This window comes from Carcharodon carcharias, chromosome 1, assembly GCF_017639515.1.
Source record: "Carcharodon carcharias isolate sCarCar2 chromosome 1, sCarCar2.pri, whole genome shotgun sequence".
Taxonomy (NCBI): Eukaryota; Metazoa; Chordata; class Chondrichthyes; order Lamniformes; family Lamnidae; genus Carcharodon; species Carcharodon carcharias.
In genome coordinates, this window is record NC_054467.1 from 86962049 (window position 1) to 86981189 (window position 19141).

At 38.9% G+C, this 19141-nt stretch overlaps 2 protein-coding genes across 8 annotated transcripts in view; one reads left to right on the forward strand and one right to left on the reverse strand.

Annotated features, from left to right (window-relative positions):
• LOC121284649 (protein ZGRF1-like) overlaps positions 1–5962 on the reverse strand; it is a 127774-nt gene extending 121812 nt beyond the window's left edge. Inside the window, exons 1-3 of the mRNA XM_041200211.1 lie at positions 5843–5962; positions 735–823; positions 42–122 (exon numbers count right to left, since the gene is read on the reverse strand). Of these exons, the coding sequence (XP_041056145.1) occupies positions 42–122; positions 735–755 (102 nt within the window). The 5' untranslated portion in view covers positions 756–823; positions 5843–5962. The remainder of the gene's footprint in view (positions 1–41; positions 123–734; positions 824–5842) is intronic.
• A 328-nt stretch (positions 5963–6290) lies between these two features.
• The window catches only part of larp7 (La ribonucleoprotein 7, transcriptional regulator), a 34434-nt gene continuing 21583 nt past the window's right edge, over positions 6291–19141 (forward strand). For 3 of the 7 annotated variants that reach the window (XR_005943644.1, XM_041192707.1, XM_041192755.1), the window contains exons 1-8: positions 6291–6397; positions 11388–11612; positions 11711–11811; positions 14498–14581; positions 15400–15564; positions 16262–16367; positions 16461–16808; positions 16981–17119. Coding sequence is in view for 6 of the 7 variants with exons in the window: in XM_041192707.1 (XP_041048641.1) it covers positions 11411–11612; positions 11711–11811; positions 14498–14581; positions 15400–15564; positions 16262–16367; positions 16461–16808; positions 16981–17119 (1145 nt within the window). In the remaining variant the exon portion in view is untranslated. Of the gene's footprint in view, positions 6462–6885; positions 6997–7085; positions 7106–10170; positions 10217–11387; positions 11613–11710; positions 11812–14497; positions 14582–15399; positions 15565–16261; positions 16368–16460; positions 16809–16980; positions 17120–19141 lie in introns of those variants that run through there. The other 4 variants (XM_041192715.1, XM_041192733.1, XM_041192742.1 and 1 more) reach the window with 4 other exon arrangements.

Genomic DNA, 19141 nt, shown 5'->3' on the forward strand with positions numbered 1-19141 from the left:
TCTCATAGGTCATGTAATATTTCACTACTTCTTAACCAAACCTTATTTCCAGAGGAACTGGTCTTCAAAACACCATCATGCCATTTCTTTGCTTTTTTTGTTTTCTGATTTGTATACAGCACCTGAAATTGAAAAAAGCAAAGAATGACTGTTCAAATGATGGATGTCCTCACAGCAGTCAAACAACAGGTTTTTAACTCAGAGATAAAAACAAAAAAACTGCGGATGCTGGAAATCCAAAACAAAAACAGAATTACCTGGAAAAACTCAGCAGGTCTGGCAGCATCGGCGGAGAAGAAAAGAGTTGACGTTTCGAGTCCTCATGACCCTTCGACAGAACTTGAGTTCGAGTCCAGGAAAGAGCTGAAATATAACCAGCTTATATTTCAGCTCTTTCCTGGACTCGAACTCAAGTTCTGTCGAAGGGTCATGAGGACTCGAAACGTCAACTCTTTTCTTCTCCGCCGATGCTGCCAGACCTGCTGAGTTTTTCCAGGTAATTCTGTTTTTGTTTAGGTTTTTAACTCAGATGTTTGTAAATTTCACAGTAACTGAAACTACTGCATGTGAGTGTGAGACAAGAGTGGGAGATAAATCTTAGAAGCTGGTCTGTAAAATAAATGTTGCAACTGACACATTTCTGTATCTTCTGTAAAAGACACTTTTAAAGTAAACTAAAAAATAAATTGCAACTCATCAAACGAACGAAAGCAAGTAAAATTTGGTTTACTTACAACAAACTCGCGGCAAGACATTTTATTTTGTCTTTTCCGATAACCAGGTCATTTGCAGCATGGTTTAATTCCTAGTTTGATCCTATCTGCTATAAATAAACAAAACAGGAATGTCATGAGCATATACATAATTATTAAAGGCTGACTAGTGTCAGGTATAAAACAGACCATTACATTTATGAAATTAACCTTTTGTGTTTAATAAAATAAAATTTAATATGGGGTATACTGTAGATTGTGGCTTATAAGTCAATGTTTGAAGCTTTGAAAAATCCTTCAGAAAGCTTTTGATTAAGTCCCACATAAGAGGTTAGTGTACAAAGTTAAAGCACATGGGGTTGGGGGTAATATATTGGCATGAATTGAGAAGTGGTTAGCAGACAGAAAACAGAGAATAGGAATACATGGGTCTTTTTCAGGATGGCAGGTTGTAACTAGTGGGATGCCACATGGATCAGTACTTGAGCCAAGCTATTCACAATATATATCAATGATTGGATGAGAGAACCAAATGTAATATTTCCAAGTTTGCTTATGACAGAAAACTAGATGGGAATGTGAGCAATGAGGAGAGTGTAAAAGCAAGTATTAGACAAGTTGAGTGAGTGGGCAAATACATGGCAGATGCAGTATAACATTGGTAAATGTGAAGTTATCCACTTTGGTAGGAAAAACAAAATGGCAGAGTATTATTTAAATGTTGATAGATTGGGAAACATTGATGTACAAGGGGATCTGGGTACCCTTGTACACCAATTACTGAAAGCAAGCACAGGTGCAGCAAGCAATTAAGAAGACAAATGGTATGCTGGCCTTCATTGCGAGAAGACCAAAGTACAGGAGCAAGAATGTCTTACTGCAGCTGTACAGGGCCTTGGTGAGACCACACCTGGAGTAGTGTGCGCAGTTTTGGTCTCCTTACCTAAGAAACGATATACTTGCTATAGAGGGAGTGCAGCGAAGGTTCACCAGACTGATTTCTGGGATGGCAGGATTGTTGTATGAGGAGAGATTGGGCCAACTAGGCCTATATTCACTGGAGTTAGAAGAATGAGAGGGGATCTCATTGAAATGTATAAAATTCTGACAGTGATGGACAGATTGGATGCAGAGATGATGTTTTCTCTGGCTGGGGTGTCTAGAACAAGGGGTCACAATCTCAGGATACGGGGCAGGCCTTTTAGGACTGAGATGAGGAGAAACTTCTTCACTCGGAGGGTGGTGAACCTATAGAATTCTCTACTACATAAGTTTGCCGAGGCCAAGTCACTAAATATACTTAAGAAAGAAATAGATAAATTTCTCAACTCTAAAGGCATCAAGGGTTATGGGGAGAGCGGAAATACGTCGTTGAGATAGAGAATCAGCCGTGATCATATTGAATGGCGGAGCAGGCTCAAAGGGCCGAATGACCTACTCCTACTTCTTTTTTTCTATATTTCTATGTTTCTTCTAAAGATGGGGTCAACTTATATGCCAAGGATGAAATGTGAACTACTGATGTGGGTTTGGTGGTCATCATTTTGAAATGCAAAAAAAAAACACCAGTAATTCAAATTAAATCAGTGTGTCACATTTTATTTAAAGAAATAATGGGAATTCTGTGATGGGTAACTCACCTACTGACTTCCCAAAGCCTGTCCATCACGAGGCACAAGTCAGGAGTGTGATGGAACACTCCCCACTTGTCTGGGTGAGTGCAGTGTGGCTCAACAACACTCAAGAAGCTCGACACCGTGCAGGACAAAGCAGCACCTTTGATTGGCCCTCCACCACTGATGCACAGTGGCAGCAATGTGTACCATATATAAGATGCACTGCAGCAACTCACCAAATCTCCTTTGTCAGCACTTTCCAAACATTCGACGTCTATGAATTAGAAGGATAAGGAAAGTAGATGCATGGGAACACCACCATCTGCAAGTTCCCCTCCAAGTCACACACCATCCTGACTTAGACCTAAATCACCATACCCTCACTATGCGTTAAAATCCTGGAACACCCTTCCTAACAGTCTTGTGGGTATTTCTACAACACATGGACTGCAGAATTTCAAGAAGGTGGCTCACCACCACCTTCTCAAAAGCAATTAAGGATGGACAACAAATGCTGGCCTTGCCATGAAAGAATATTTTAAAAATTACGGAGATGGAAGTAAGTGGTCTTTGCGATGGAGCAGATATGGGGTTGGTACCTCATATAGGAGAGAAACAAGAGACAGGAGAGAAAGAGAAATATATAAATTCTGGATTAGTGCAGGGAGTGGGAAAGATTGGGGAAAGGGCAGGAAGTAGCAGAGCCAGCTGATTGGATAGTCTTAGTCTTCATGACAAAGATGTCCATGAGCTCCTCGACTACAGAGAATAGCAAGAACTTAAACCCTTGAAACAGTGACTGAAAAATTAGTCTGTGATATTGCATTTGGGCTCATTTGAGTTTATTTTTATTTCTGGTGGAGCCTAATCATAGTTTGCAGATTGAAATTTACAGTTTCAAAGATCAGGAAGTTCACAGTAGTTTGTATTATTTCATATGTACATCATTGGTAAAAGGACAAACTTGAATAGTATAATGCCTTATGTCTTCATGTCTTCAATAAATCCCAAACGCCTCCTATTCATGCCATCACTAAAACCGCCTACACAAGAACATAAAAAATAGGAGCAGCATTTGCCCCCTCGAGCCTGCTCCACCATTCAATAAGATAATGGCCGGTCTGATTAACACTATTTTGCTGCTTGCTGTCTCTCATAACCCTTGACTCCCTCATAGATCGAATGTCTACCTAACTCAGCACTGATTACATTCAATGACCTTGGGCCATCACTGCTCACTAGAGTAGAGAATTCCAAAGACTAACAACCTTCCGAGAGAAGAAATTCCTCCTTATCTCCATCTTAAATGAGAGGTCCCTATTTTTGAAACAATGCCCCCTAGTTTTCCCCAGAGCAGGGAAACATTCTCTCAGCATAAGCACCCCCAGCATTCTATATGCTTCAATTAATCACCTCTCATTCTTCTAAACTCCAATGGCCCAACTTGCTCAACCTTTCATCCCAGGAAGCAACCTGGTGAACCTTCCCTGAAATGCCTCCAATATCAAGTATATTCCTCCTTAAATAAGATCAAAACTGTACACAGTACTGTAGGTGCAGTCTCACCAATTCCCTGTACAGTTGCTGCAAGACTTTCCTACTTTTTATACCCCATACTCTTTTCAATAAAGGCTAACATTCCATTTACCTTCCTGATTATTGCTGTACCTGCATGCTAGCCTTTTTATAATTCATGTACAAGGACGTCCAGATCCCTCTGCACCGCAGCAGTATCTTTCCATTTAAATAATACGCTGTGTTTCTATTCCTCCCACCAATAGATAACCTTAACTTTTTCCACATTATGCTCCATCCTCCAAATTTTTGCCCACTCACTACAGCCTATCTGTATACCTTTGCAGATTATTTGTAACCTCCTCACAATTTTCCTACCTCTCTTTGTATCGTCAGCAAATTTGGCTACAACATACTCGGTCCCTTCATTCAAGTCATTAATGTAAATCGTAAATAACTGAGACCTCAGCACAGATCCATATAGCACTACACTTGTTACAGTTTGCCAAGTTGAAAATGACCTATTAGAAAGTATTATATTATTATAATTGTTATTAAATTATATTACCAAATTACATTAGTCCAGTCTCTGTTTCCTGTTAGTTAGCCAATCCTCTATCCATGCTTATATATTATCCCCAAAACCATGAGCTCTTATCTTGTGTAATAGCCTTTCATATGGCACTTTATCAAATGCCTTTTGGAACTCTAAATACACTACATCTATTGGTTCCCCTTTATCCACCCTGCTTGTTACATCCAAAAAAGTACTCTAATAATTTTGTCAAATACGATTCCCCTTTCATAATCTGATGTTGATTTTGCTTGATTGTATTATGATTTTCTAAATGGCCTGCTGCTACTTCCTTAATAATAGGTTCCAGCATTTTCCCAACAGCAGATGTTAAGCTATCTGACCTATAATTTCCTACTTCCTGTCTCCCTCCTTTCTTGAATAAAAATCACCTTCATAACGTCACCCACCCTGTCTCATCTCATCTGCTGCTGAAACCCTCATTCATGCCTTCATTACCTCTAGACTATTCCAATAATGCAGTCATGGCTGGTCTCCCATATTCTACACTCCATAAACTTGAGGTAATCTAAAATTCTGCTGCCCATGTCTTAACCCGCACCAAGTCCCATTCACCTATCCCAACTGTGCTTGATAAACTACATTGGCTCCCGGTCAAACAAAGACTTGATTTTAAAATTCTCATTCTTGTTTTCAAATTCCTCATGGTCTCTCCCCTATCTCTACAATTTCCTCCAAACCTACAACACCCTGATATCCCTGCATTCTTCTTATTCTGCCTCTTGAACATACACAATTTTAATAGTTCCACCTTTAGCAGCTATGCCTGAAATCTGGATTTCACTCCCAACACCTCTCCCATTCTCTACCTTGCTTTCCTCCTTTAAGACCTACCTTAAGACTTTCCTCTTTGACCAAGCTTTGGTCATCTGACCTAACATCAACTTATGTAGCCTGGTGTCATACTTTGTTTTATAACGCTCCTGTGAAATGCCTTGGGATATTTTATTAACTAAAAGGCAGGATGTAAGTTGTTTGGTCACTATTGTTTTAATCATGACAGCCAATTTACAGGTAACAAGGCCTCAAAGAGAAGAGATCATCTGTTTTTGGTGGTGGTGGTCGGGAAAGAATTTTGCCGGACACCTGAACGCCTTGTCATCTGGAAATACTCTTTACCCTGTATAACTATCCAAACAAACTTAACGTCATATTTGAATTACAGTGTAAAGAAATGCCACGTCACAGAATCAAGCTTAAAGGGCCACAATCAATTGTGTTACTGTTCACCAACAACTGGACTTTATTCTGAAATCAAGGTGGCAACATTAACAAAGTGGGAATCTAAACCCCTGGGGCATCCCCCACCTGATGAAACTTAAGCTTCAGACAATTGAAGAAACTCGGTCAGAACAAGGTTCAACCGTCGGAAACGATCAAAGACATGATAACAAATAACGTACATTCCAGAATTAGCGTCCCAAATTCACTTTCTCCGTCCCGAGAAATAATTTTTAAAAAAATGTAAATAATACGATGCGGGGGCTTAAGTCCAAATTCTTCAGCGAAACCTCGAATATTCCCGCTGCTGTACGTCATCAAACCGCGACACAATTACCCAAGCACCAAACATTAAACAAATTAAAAGTGCAATTAAAAGCCTGCAATCTTTGCAGCTTAATCAAACAGAAAAAAACAACTAATCCAAAATTAAAATATTTTTAATAAGTTTAAGTCGCAAGTTGCAGAATTGGGACCATAAGGTATTTTCCCTGTGTGTATTTGAATTGATAATGAACAGTGCAGCATATTTAATTGGATGCAGCGTGGTGTGTATCTGGTTTGATATAGTGTGTTATTTATTTGATCTGATACATTGAGTTGATGCACCTTTTTTGGATTGTGAGGTTTGGAACGTTGTGCAGGCGGTAAGAACGCGGGTCCTTCCGGGTTTGGGCGTCGCGCGCTCTGGGCCGCGTTCCAATGCCATAGACGCAGCAGCTGCGGGAGAGACGCAGGTAACTGACTGAGCACTGTGGGCTATTTTCACTAAAACATTTCTCAGGGTTTTATACTCAGTGGGTAAGGAACAGTACGTTTCTATGCATTTGTCTCTATGAGGGTCTGCATATGCATAAAGAAAAGTAATATCCCCCCTCCCTCAAATATCGTACCCACCAAGGGTGACAACGCCACATATTTCATTCGTATGATGTTTCATCGTTAGGATTACTTTAAAACCCTCAGCATGTTTTGTTTGAGGCTCGAATGCGACCTTTGTTAATTCCTCTCCTTGCCACTGTTCCATAGTTCTACACCGGAAAATTGAAACGGATTTGGTTTTGAAAGCGGCAAAATTCTGGTCTTTGGTGTAGGCGGGAAATGGTAATATTGCTAAAGAGTAACTACTCATTACTGAAATTAGAATCCCCAATCCAGTGATTAGCCACCAAATTGAGATTTTTGCACTTATGTCTATGTTGATAACAGACACAAATGGTCGATTTTCTGGTAGTGTTGATTGAAGGATAAATATTGGCCAGGTCGGAAGGGGAGCTTTAAACAATGCCACGCGACCTTTTATGAAGGCTTGGACCCACAAACTCCTGATTTGGAGGTGAGAGGACCACCACTGTGCCAAGGCTGAGATGGTGTTATTGTGGACTGTTAAACCATCTTGCCAGAAAAGGTTAATGACAAGACTGACTGAAAGCATTGTTCGGAAGGTGTGTTGCCAAGTGAACCAGCTGGTCCTCTTAGCCCCTAGATTTAGAGCTGTCATTATCAAACTCCATATCTGCTATACATGGTTGTAAGATAACAGCTTCTGCTATATTATGATGTGCTGGGCAGTCTTAAGTTTTTGAATATGTACACATTTATGCATACTTTTGAAAATGAACGGTAACAGACCCTTAAACATCAATTTGATTACAAGAGCACTCCTGCTTAGAGCAGAGATTTGATAGAGGTGTTCAAAATCATGAAAGGCTTGATTAAGCAAATAAGGAGAAACTGTTGTGAATGGCAGAAGGTCGGATACCAGATGGCACAGATCTAAGGTGAAGGCAAATGAACCAGAGGCTCTTTTGGGAACATTTTTTACACAAGTTGTGACCTGGAATGTACTGCCTGAAAAGATGGTAGAAGTAATGGAAATTAAGGAGATAGCAGATGAATTGAACTGGTATTTTGTATCAGTCTTCACAATGGAGCATACAAATAACATCCCAGAAATAGCTGTAAATCAGGAAATGGAAGGGGAGGGAGGAACTTGGGGAAAATTACAATTGCCAGGGAAATGATACTGTGAAAATTGTTGGAGTCTGGGCTGACAGGTCCCTGAGCCCTGATGGATTTCATTCTAGGGTCTTAAAAAAAGTAGCTATTGAGATAGTTGATGTGTTGGTTTTAATTTTCCAAAATTCCATAGATTCAGGGACGGTTCCATTAGATTGGAAAATAGCAAATGTAATTCCTTTTATTCAAAAGGGGGAGCAGACAGAAAGCAGGAAACTACAGGCCAGTTAGCTTAACATCTGTCATAGGGAAAATGTTAGAAGCTATTATTAAAGATGTTATCGCAGAGCACTTTGCCTTGAATTTTTCTATCAAGCAGAGTCAACACTTTTTTTGAAAGCAAAATTATGTTTAATCAATTTATTAGAGTTCTTTGAAGATGTAACACGTTCTGTGGATAAAGGGGAGCCAGTGGATGTGCTGTATTTAGATTTCCAGAAGGCATTTGAAAAGTTGCCACATCAAAAGCTATTGCAAAAAATAAAAGCTTATGGTGCAGGGGGTAATATATTGGCATGTATAGAATATCGGATGACTAACAGAAAACAGAGGATAGGCATAAATGGATCTTTTCCTGGGTGGCAGGATATAATGAGTGGTGGGCCACAGGGATCAGTACTGGGGCCTCAACTTTTTAGAATTTATATAAATGACTTGGATGAAAGGACAGAAGATATGGTTGCTAAATTTGCTGATGATATAAAGATCGATAGGATAGTAATATGTGAATAGAGCACAAGGGGGCTACAAAAGAATATAGATAGGTTAAGTGAGTGGAAAAAGACCTGGCAAATGGAGTATAATGTGGGAAAGTAAAATCATGCATTTTGTCAGGAAAAATAAAGCATATTATCTTAATGGTGAGAGATTGCTGAGCTCTGATCTGAGATGCAGAGGGATATAGGTGTTCTAGTACATAAATCACAAAAGGCAGGTACAGCAAGTAATTAGGAAAGCTAAGCAATGTTATTTATTGCAAGGGCAATGGAGTACACAAGTAGGGAGGTTATGCTTCAGTTATATGGAATTGGTGAGACCACATCTGGATACTGTGTACAGCATCGGTCTCCTTATTTAAGGAAGGATGTAAATGCATTGGAAGCATATCAGAGAAGGTTTACTAAACAAGTACTTGGATTGGGCAAGGAAAAGTTGAACAGGCTAGGCTTGCATCTGCTGGAGTTTAAAAGAGTAACACGCGACTTGATTGAAACAGAAGATCCTGAGAGGCTTTGACATGATGGAATTGGAGAGGATGTTTCCTTTTCTGGGAGAAACTAGTACTAGGGGCCAGCCACTGTTTAAAAATAAAGAGTCACCTATTTAGGACAGTGATGAGGATAATTTTATTTTGAGGGTTTTGAGCCTTTGGAACTCTCTTCCTCCGAAAAGCGGTGGAAGCAGAGTCTCTGAATATTTTTAAGGCAGAGGTAGATAGATTCTTGATAAGCAAGGGGGTGAAAGGCTATCAGGGGTGGTAGGAATGTGGAGTTGAGGTTACAATCAGATCAGCTGTGATCTTACTGAATGGCAGAACAGGTTCAAAGGTCTGAGTGGCCTACTCCTAATTCATATTTTCATATTTAAGTAGATTCAGTCGTAACATTTGAAAGAGATTTGAATGATTACTTGAAAGGGAAAACATTGACAGGACTGGAGGGAAACATCAAGGAGTGGGTTTGGATAACTCTATTGTAAGCACAATGGGCTGAATGGTCTCCTGTGCTGCATCATTCAGTGAGTTCTGGTAGAAGTTGTGAACCTGTAGAATTGTTTTCAGGGTGGCGCAGTATTCTGTGTTGAAAATCATGGTAGGAAAGGGGCAATTGGAAAGCAGAATTGACAAGAATGCCTTATTTTCTCCTGTTACCATATGCTTGTCTCCCCATCATGGTTGACAGTTGTTCTGCTTGCTATTGGCTCTCTGTTTGTAGCCTATCAGAAGTGGGGAGGAAGAGAAGTCAGTCAAAAGAGTCATAGTGACCCTTGACATAGGGCAGGAAAAAGAAAGGCTCTTAACAAGATTTCCGTATCTCTCTTTTGCCTTGTTATCACTGCTTGCTTGTCCCTGCAACCACACCCCACCCCCACCTTAAACCAGCTTATATTTCACCCCTCTCCTAATATTCACTCAGTTCTGTTGAAGGGTCATGAGGACTCGAAACGTCAACTCTTTTCTTTGCCGCCGATGCTGCCAAACCTGCTGAGTTTTTCCAGGTAATTCTATTTTTGTTTTGGATTTCCAGCATCCGCCGTTTTTTGTTTTTATCTCTGTGATTAATTGACTGCCACTCCTCTTCAAGAAATGCCTACCTTGAAGAAGTTTTGCTCCTCTCTGAGACAAGATTTCCGGATCTCTCTTTTGCCTTGTTATCACTGCTTGCTTGCCCCTACAACCACACCAACAGCGCCTTAAACCAGCTTATATTTCACCCCTCTCCTAATATTCACTCAGTTCTGTTGAAGGGTCATGAGGACGCGAAACGTCAACTCTTTTCTTCTCCGCCGATGATGCCAGACCTGCTGAGTTTTTCCAGGTAATTCTGTTTTTGTCTTAACAAAAATTTGTTAAACGCACAATGGAACTATGGACCTCCTGTGTACATGATGGCAAAGCCATATTAGTAATTAACTGCTTTTTCAACAGAGTCGAAATATTTTCTTAGTTGGAGTGGATAACTTGAATTGTTGTTTTTTGGTATGTTTTTTTTAAAAGTACAATTGAAAGTGTACATATTCCCACTTCCCTTGGGTCTGTATGTTTATAAGTCAGTATGTTTCCTGGCCTCTAGTAATGTTCTTTTTCTTTTCCTTTAACTTCGGTCGAAAAGAAAATTGGGCCGAGTCCAAAACAGGAACAAACCTATGCCATTCAGCCCCTCAGATCTCTTCCAACATTCACTTAGATCAAGACTGATCTGTACCTGAACCCATCTACCTACCTCATTCTGTAACCCTTAATACCATGATCTAACAAAAATCTAATCAATCTCAATTTTGATTTTTTTTAATTGACCTAGCCTCCTGGGGGATTTCCATTAATTTTTATGCAGAAGTATTTTCTGATATCACTCCTGAATGGTCAACTCTTCCTTTAAAGTTAATGTGCCTTGTTCTGAACAGTCCCACTCTATCTACCCTGTCAAATCCTTTAATCATCATAAACACTTCAATTAGATCACCCCTTAATCTGAATTAAAGGGAATACAGGCCCAGTCTTCTAGCTCTGGTATCATTTTGGTAAATTTGCTTTGCGCCAGTTTCAAACCCCTTCCTATGGTGTGGTGTCCAGAACAAAATGCAGTGCTCCTGATTGGGTTTAGCTAGAGCTCTGTACAGCTGTAAACAGCTTGGGATTTGCTATTGGCTGTTTTGCATTATTGCCCATTACTAACGTATACCCCTCTTTCAAGTGACATGTCTGCAGAGAATACTGTATTTTTTTTGTATTAAATAATTTCAAAAGTTTAGCTGGTTACCCTGATGGCCTGGTATGTGGAAAGATCTTTTGGTGTGGTGGTATGCTATACAAGCTAGAAGATCTGATCTTAGCTAGAGCATTGGTGATTGCCCTACAGTGAACAGTTTTTTTTTAAAAAAATCCCCTAGCATTCTTAATGTACACCATCACTGTCGTCTTTGAATTTGTGTTTCATAATTACTTGTAATGTAATAAATTTAACATCCAAGTATTTTCTCTGTCTATAGTTTGTTGCCTTGCTTTGCTGAATATGGGAGAGACAGAGAAAGCAATGAGTGAGACAGCGCGTATGGAAACCAGCATCCAGAAGAAGGAAAAGGAGAAAAAGAAAAGGTCGAGGGTCAACAAGGTGCTTTCTGAGATTAAAAAACAGGTTGAATTTTGGTTTGGCAATGTGAACCTCCACAAAGACCGATTCCTTCAAGAACAGATTCAGAAATCCAGAGATGGATGTAAGTAATAAATCTCTCTTGATATTTACCCATGGTTTAAATGTTTGAATCTTTTAACTGTGTCAATGTTCTGTCTCATTATTTTTCTTACTCCCCAGATGTTGACATTTCTGTGCTGACAACATTCAACAAAATGAAAAAGCTAACAACAGATGTAAAATTAATAGCAAGGGCATTAAAAAACTCAGCTGTCATTGAGGTGAGATTGAATACTTTCAATTACATGTTATGATTAAAAGCTAACTGATGTCATCTGTACAAGCTATGCAATCACTTACTATTTATTGACTTTCGCTTTTATGACCAACTTAACTTACAGAGCAAAAAAAAGTACCTCAAGGTGCATTTGAGGGGACCAGAAAGGGGGAGATTAAGAAATGGGATAGAAAGTATGGCTGAAAAGATGGATTTTGAGACAGGATAGGAAGGGGTTGCAGGCTCGAGCAGCATGCAGAGATCAGATGGAGAAAGATGTGCAGAGATTTATGAACAAAAATGAGAATTTAAAATTCAGCACATTGAAGGATAGGGAGCCAGTGATAAGTGAGGACAGATTGATGGGAATTATAATAAGGTACGAGGAACGTTGTTTAAATCCTGTAACTTTTCTTCAAACAGTGCATGAGATTTTTTTTGCATCCACCTTGTTCATTGATGGCAACTCTGACAGTAAAGGACTTCCTCACTGTTGCACTGAAGTGTTAACCTATGTCAAGCATTCAAATACGCTTCATGATAAAGCATTAGAAAGGACAAATAAGCTGAAAGACAAATAGCACTAGAGCAAAGGAAAGCTCAGAAGTAAGAGGGATTAGACAATTGGCAAATTTGAGGCAGCCTAAGATCAGTTGGGGTTCCTGCATATAAAATGTGGTAAATGAGATTGTCGAGCTGGAGGCACAAGTCGTATATACTTGCAATTACAAAACCTTGGGTCAAAGATGTCAGGGATTGAGAGTTTAATATTCTTGGCTACGAGGTATTCAGAAAAGAAAGGTGGGTATGTGACAGTATTAATCGCAGAAACTTTTTTAGAGGGTTGAGGCAGTTGAGGGGTCAAAGACTGACACTGTTTGGTTAGAATTAAAGAACAAAAGAGGAGCTGTTGTGCTGCTGGATGTATGCTACATGCCAAATGTGCTGCTGGATGTATGCTACATGCCAAAAATTATCAGGAAGGAGATAGAAAAGCAAATTACAGAAAGATGCAAGAACTCTAGTGTCATAACAGTGGGTTTGATAATCTCGCAGCCTCTTAGGATAATCAGTACAAAGGGCAAAGAGTCATAGAAATTCCTAAAATGTTTATCAGGAAACTTACTTTCTTAATCAGTGTGATTCTAGCCAATAAGAAAGGAAAGTGCTGGTGGTTCTGGGCAACAAAGATGGAGCATATTTCCTTGCGAACAGATTTGGGGAACAGTGAACACAATATCAGGTTTAGAATAGTTACATAATTGGACAAGGTGCAGTCAAGTATCAAAATATTTAACTAAGGCCGAAGATCTGGGAATCTCCAAGATCTTCGGCCTATGTGTTTTGCAGAATAAAAATTAATTTTCCAGACTACTGAAATTTGTATGAATTTGTGTGAATCAATGGCAACTTCCTCTTTTCCAGTCAACAATGTAGCAATAAAGGATGAGGTGGTAATGATATTGGAAAAGATAAAGAGGAGGTACTTAAAAGTCAAGAGTTTACATACAGCATAGCTACATCCTGTAACATTTGACCAATGAGGAGCTTTGATATTGACAATATGTCATTTGTACTTAAAACAGTGAGTGTTGCTGAAATTAGGAGAATTGGATTTGAGGAGTTCAGGAGCATGTAACAAAGCAATTGTTATCTGGGTGCTAATCAGTTGAGGGTTTAAAGCTGATGGCAAACATCCTTGATTACTGCTGTGACTGGAAGATATAGGCCTGTCCCCTTTATTCATTATGCAAAATAAATTATTTTTAAAAAGACATGTTCACTAATAGCTCATTTTGACTTATCTACTCACTAACATTTTAGAACTCCATTAATAAAATCTCAAAATGCAGACCAGAAGCTTCTCCTTGTGCTTCTAGCCTCAACCTATGGTACCATTTTAAAAGTGCAGTCTTCAAATTTTCCAGGACAAAGCATCCGAATTCTCACAATTGGAACAGTATTTTGGCTCAGTGTCTCATTCTTGCTTTAAAACACAACGTTGTGGGTTTAAGCCCACTTATATATTATGATACAACAGGAGATAATTCAACCTATCATGCATGTTCTGCCTCCTGGGTAACACAGTCCAATTAATTCCAGTTTTCCCTTCAAGTATATACCGAATTGACTTATATTAAAGTTACTACTGAATATGCTCACTGCATGCATCCCCTGGTGCTTTTTGCCAATTTCAATCTGCATCCTGTTTACTAACTCCTAACACTAGGAGTCAGTATTTATATTATCACAACCATCAATTACTTTATTTTAAAAAAACAATTACCTGGAAAAACTCAGCAGGTCTGGCAGCATCAGCAAATAAAAAGATGTTTTGAGTCCTTTTTAATGACTTTATTAATCCATACTAGTGCCAATTTCCTGCCCACTTTAATTGGAAGATTGTGACCCAGAGCCTCCGCAATTTCCATCCTTTGCTCAGTGACCCTAGGATACATTTCATGTGAACCTCATGATTTTTCTACCTCGAGTCGTGGCTGCTAATCAGGACAAAGGAGGGTGATTTCTCACCAACAGAAATGTACTACTCAGATGGCAATTTCAAGATGCAAAGTAGCAGCTTAATAAATCAATTTGCAATAAACAAGGACAAAATGTTATATTTCTGGTGCTCAAGTGTAGTAACTTTTCCCCTTTTAAACAAAATGCTTTTCAAATATTGCCTTCAGCTGAACGTAGAAGGAACAAAACTAAGGAGGCGTATGGCCTTGGGAGTTCAGCCACAGGATGTTGATGACCGTACAGTTTATGTGGTAAGTGAGTAACTTTCACCCTCAGAAAATTTAGCCAAAATATTCCTCTTGGAATCATTTTATGAATATATATGCAGGTCTGAATTCTCAGGATAGTTGGATTTGAGCAGGGAGAATAATTCAGTGAGTTATTGTGAGCCCCGCACAAATCACTACACGGTTTTCCACCCTTGTGGCCAAGGGTATTGTGATATTACTGTTACACAGTATTGCTTGCCCTTTTTAAAACCAACGCAGTATTGCTTGCCCTTTTTAAATCCATTTAAAGGAATGGAATCATAGGGCACTTCAAAATGGCACTCCTTTGTACTGCCCCCAACAGGCTAGCTACATTGCTGCAGCAGACATTTTCCTATTCAGTACCAGGATTAAAAATACTGCAACAAAAACAGAATTACCTGGAAAAACTCAGGTCTGGCAGCATCAGCGGAGAAGAGTTGACAATTGACATTGAGTCATCATGACCCTTCCACAGAACTCTGTAGTTCAAGAACAAGTTTTTGTTTTGGATTTCCAGCATCAGCAGTTTGTTTTTAAAAAATACTGCCCTTTTCCAGCACCCATTTTTCCAGCAACATGGTGTATGTTTTAATATCTATTAATTCCTAGTCAAGTTAGCAAAGTTGTATTTAGAGTGGCAGCCATAAAAGCAAAAAACTGCAGATGCTGGAAATCCAAAACAAAAATACCTCAAAACTCAGGTCTGACAGCATCTGGAGAGGAAGTTAATGTTTCGAGTCTGACTCTAAACAGAAGTTTTTCCAGGTATTTTTATTTTGTTACAGGAATTTTAAATCCAGTCTCATCTTTGTTTTTAGGAGTTGCTACCCAGAAATGTTTCACATGGTTGGATAGACAGAGTATTCAGTAAATGTGGAAATGTAGTCTACATCAGCATTCCTCGTTACAAAACAACTGGTGACCCAAAAGGATTTGCCTTCGTGGAATTTGAAACTACATCAGGAGCCCAAAAAGCCATAGAGGTAAGGACATCAAGTGGTTTTAAGGTGAAAATCATTCCCTACCACTCCTGCCCTTTCTATCTTGACCCCTACCTTACAGGGGCCTGCCATCTTGGCACCAGCAAGACCCCACTCATCTACCAGGCTTGATCCAATGCCAGGTGCCTTAACTGTTTTTCAATGTGGCCACCAACCAAACGATGGTGGCCTTCAATCGTCTATTCTAAAGATCTTTAGATGTTTTTCTAACAATTTATGAGCCATGTCCAGAGGCTGGTTCCCAGCAAGTTAATCTTAGTTTTGAGCCCTTGTTTGGGCAACAGGAGTATGTAATTTTCCTCATGATAGCTCACAAGTTATTACCACATTCAACCTATATCCTACAGCAGTTTGCACTGTTCATTCTGCAACCTAACATGACACCCTGGATATGAGCATATCATGTAATTTGTAAATTTCTTGCTTTAAAAATCCCAAGTGCTGAGACCAGTTGTAACATCCCTGCAATACCTCAAATTTTAAATAGGCTATCAAAATTAGTGGAAATGGTGGGGGGGGGCATTTGGGTATGGCAGTATCTTGCTACCACTTACTTTCAGCATCCAATGAAGTGTAATGTAATTTTTTGGGAATTGCAATAAAGTAGCAAAATATTTTCATTAAAATATTTTTATTAAGTTTGTACATTGAAGTTACAGAATTCATTTGTTTTTCCAAGCTGTTAAATAATCCCCCAGAAGATGCACCACGAAAGCCTGGAGTTTTCCCCAAAACTGTAAAGAGCAAACCAGTTCCAGTGTTTAATTCCAGTGACTGCAATGTTGGTATGTAGCAGCAGCAGCTTTGTGAATTGTGCAAGATTCTATGTGGGCTATAGGAGTTTCTAATAATTTGCACAAAAAATTCCATCCTTTCAGATAATAAATGCACAGACGAGAAAAAGAAAAAGAAAAAAAAGAAACCTCGAAAATCAGAGAACTATAATCAGTCAGCTGCAGAGCCAATGGAACAGTCTCACACAAAAAATGCTGACAGTTTAGAAAAAGGAAAGAGCAGCAGAGTGACATCTGACTGTCCAGAAACTGATGTGCTAGATCCGTGCAAAAATAAATCAAAAGGTGAAACAAGGAAAAAGGATAAAGCAGAAGAGAGCAGTCGGAGGAAGCGGAAGAGAAGTAGTCCTGGAAAACTGGAAGAAGGGTCCTCTGCAAAAGTAAGAAGAATTAGTGAAAAAGAGAAGACAGATAGTGAAAAAGACATTAAAGGTATTGGAAATTTCAAAACTCCTTATCCAGAGTTTAAATGACTGCATACCAATCAGAAGTCAAAAGGCTGTAGAAAATTCTGGAACATTTTTGGCATTTGCTATTTCCAGCTTGTTGTATTAAATTTATGACATCTACACTATTTTAAAAATTAATAGTCAAATTTTTACAGATGTTTCGACAGAAGATGAGCATGGTTCTGGAGATAAGAAGGATGAGTCCCTGTCAAAAAGCAAGAGAAAACGAAAAAAAAAACACAAAGATAGGCACAAGGTGGAAGAAGAAGTCATTCCACTGCGAGTACTTTCCAAGTAAGTGGATTATGATGGACTAGTTTTAAAAAAAATTTTCAACTACTATTGCAGGACGATAGTGGCAATCACTAGACACTTGAATGCTGTGGGGAAATGGGGTTCCCATCCTGACACTGCGGCTGGAATTTAAATTCAAATCAATAAATCTGAAATTAAACTTTACAGGTGACCATGACAGCAATGTTCATCTCCCATGAAAGAATTAACACTTGTATATAAACACACCAAAGTGGTGCCCATTGCCCTCCCCTCATTACAAATTGTGCGTTTGATGAGCAAGGACAGCAGTCTTCCTTCCCTAAAGGGGCATTAGTGAATTAGTTGGCTTTTGCCAATAATCCATTGACCTCATGGCCACTTTTATTTATAAAAGTGGCCAATTCAAATTTCAAATGCAGTGAGATGAGTTCATTCCTTGGATTAGTAAATCGTGTAGTGCACTCAAGAATCCATTAATTCCCACGTAGGTAGCACCTCTAAATGTGATGAAAGTCACTAGAATTGACATTCTGATTCTTGCTACAGGTTTGTACATTTAAAAACACCAATATGAAGCACTTACTTAAGAAAACAACAGCAAGTTTTCCATGTTGGTGCTTCAAAACTACATAATCCTCTGGTTCAATTTATGTTCCGGTTCAATTTATGTTCCAAAATCTGTTGTACTATTGAGCAGTAGAAATCCCAACAAGCGAGCACTTACTTTAAATGATAGCAAGTTCTCACATGTTAAAAGGTTCCACATCACAATTAATTCCATTGGAAAGACATGCTGGAAATAAGGCTGTAGTGGATGCATTGAAAGTTAAATTGTAGAACACACACTGGAAAAAAGTTGCAACAATATTTCTTGAAATATGGCATGAAGCAGCAATGTTGAAGAGTTGCTGCTTGGATTTCTTTTGCTTCTAATCGGCGCAAGTTGTGTATTGAGAAATCCCAACATAAAAGCACTTACTTTAGCAAGTAACAGAAAGTGCAGGCATGTTAGGAGTTCCTTACCACAAATTTCCAATTGAATAGTCTTTGGTGTAAGGATTTGGGTCATTCATGCTTCTATGATTAACTGGAAAGGAACCAAACTTAAAAAATTAAAATATTCACATTTCTAGTAACATTTATTGGCAGTGCTTCTGTGCAGTAGAAATCCCAACATGAGAGCACTTACTTGAACTTGAGAAAGGCAAGAACTCACATGTTAGAGGCTCCAAAAGCAACAGTTTTGGATAATCTTCCTTGGTACTATGAAAGTCTTTCAAATTTATATTTATATATCTTACAACCTTGGGATATCCCAGAGCAATTTGAAGTCACTTTTAGGAAACAACCCAATCTACATAGTAAGGTCTTATAAGCAAGAGATAATGGTCCAACTGAATTTTATGGTGTTAATATTTGAGGGCTAAACAGTGGCCAGGATACCAGAAGTCGCTTGCTAAAAGACTTATGTCCACCTTGAGTGAGCAGCATTAAGAAGTCAGTGTTAGTCCCAACAAGAAAGCCTTTTCACACAAAAGCCTTTATGGGTAGTTGATGGGCTGCAGTTGGGTGTAACAGAAATCCCAATATGATAAGCACTTATTTATATAATACACAGCAAGTGCTTGCATATTAGGATCTCTAAAACATCAAAAAGTCCATTGATAGTGGGTTGTTTCTAAAGTTCCATGTTTCTAAATTGGAACTGTAAGGGTAAGTAAAATTTTCAGGTCAGCATTGTCAAAGTATACCTCTGCATTTATATTGAACTTTCAGCCAACGCCTCAACAGTACACTTGAAAGCTTCCCTTCTTAATAGGGCCACTGGCTTATGATGAATTGCATGAGATTACACCAAATCTATTTTGTTCTGCAAAACCAGAGGCCACATTATGATGAGTCACTAATCTTTATAGTTAAAAACATTTAAATTGCCCTACGTGTAGAATCATGCAAGTTGAAATTGAAATAAAAGCCTGCCCTAACAAAAAGGCACTAACTGCTTATAAAGAGGAAGGCTTTACTGAGCAGAACACCAGC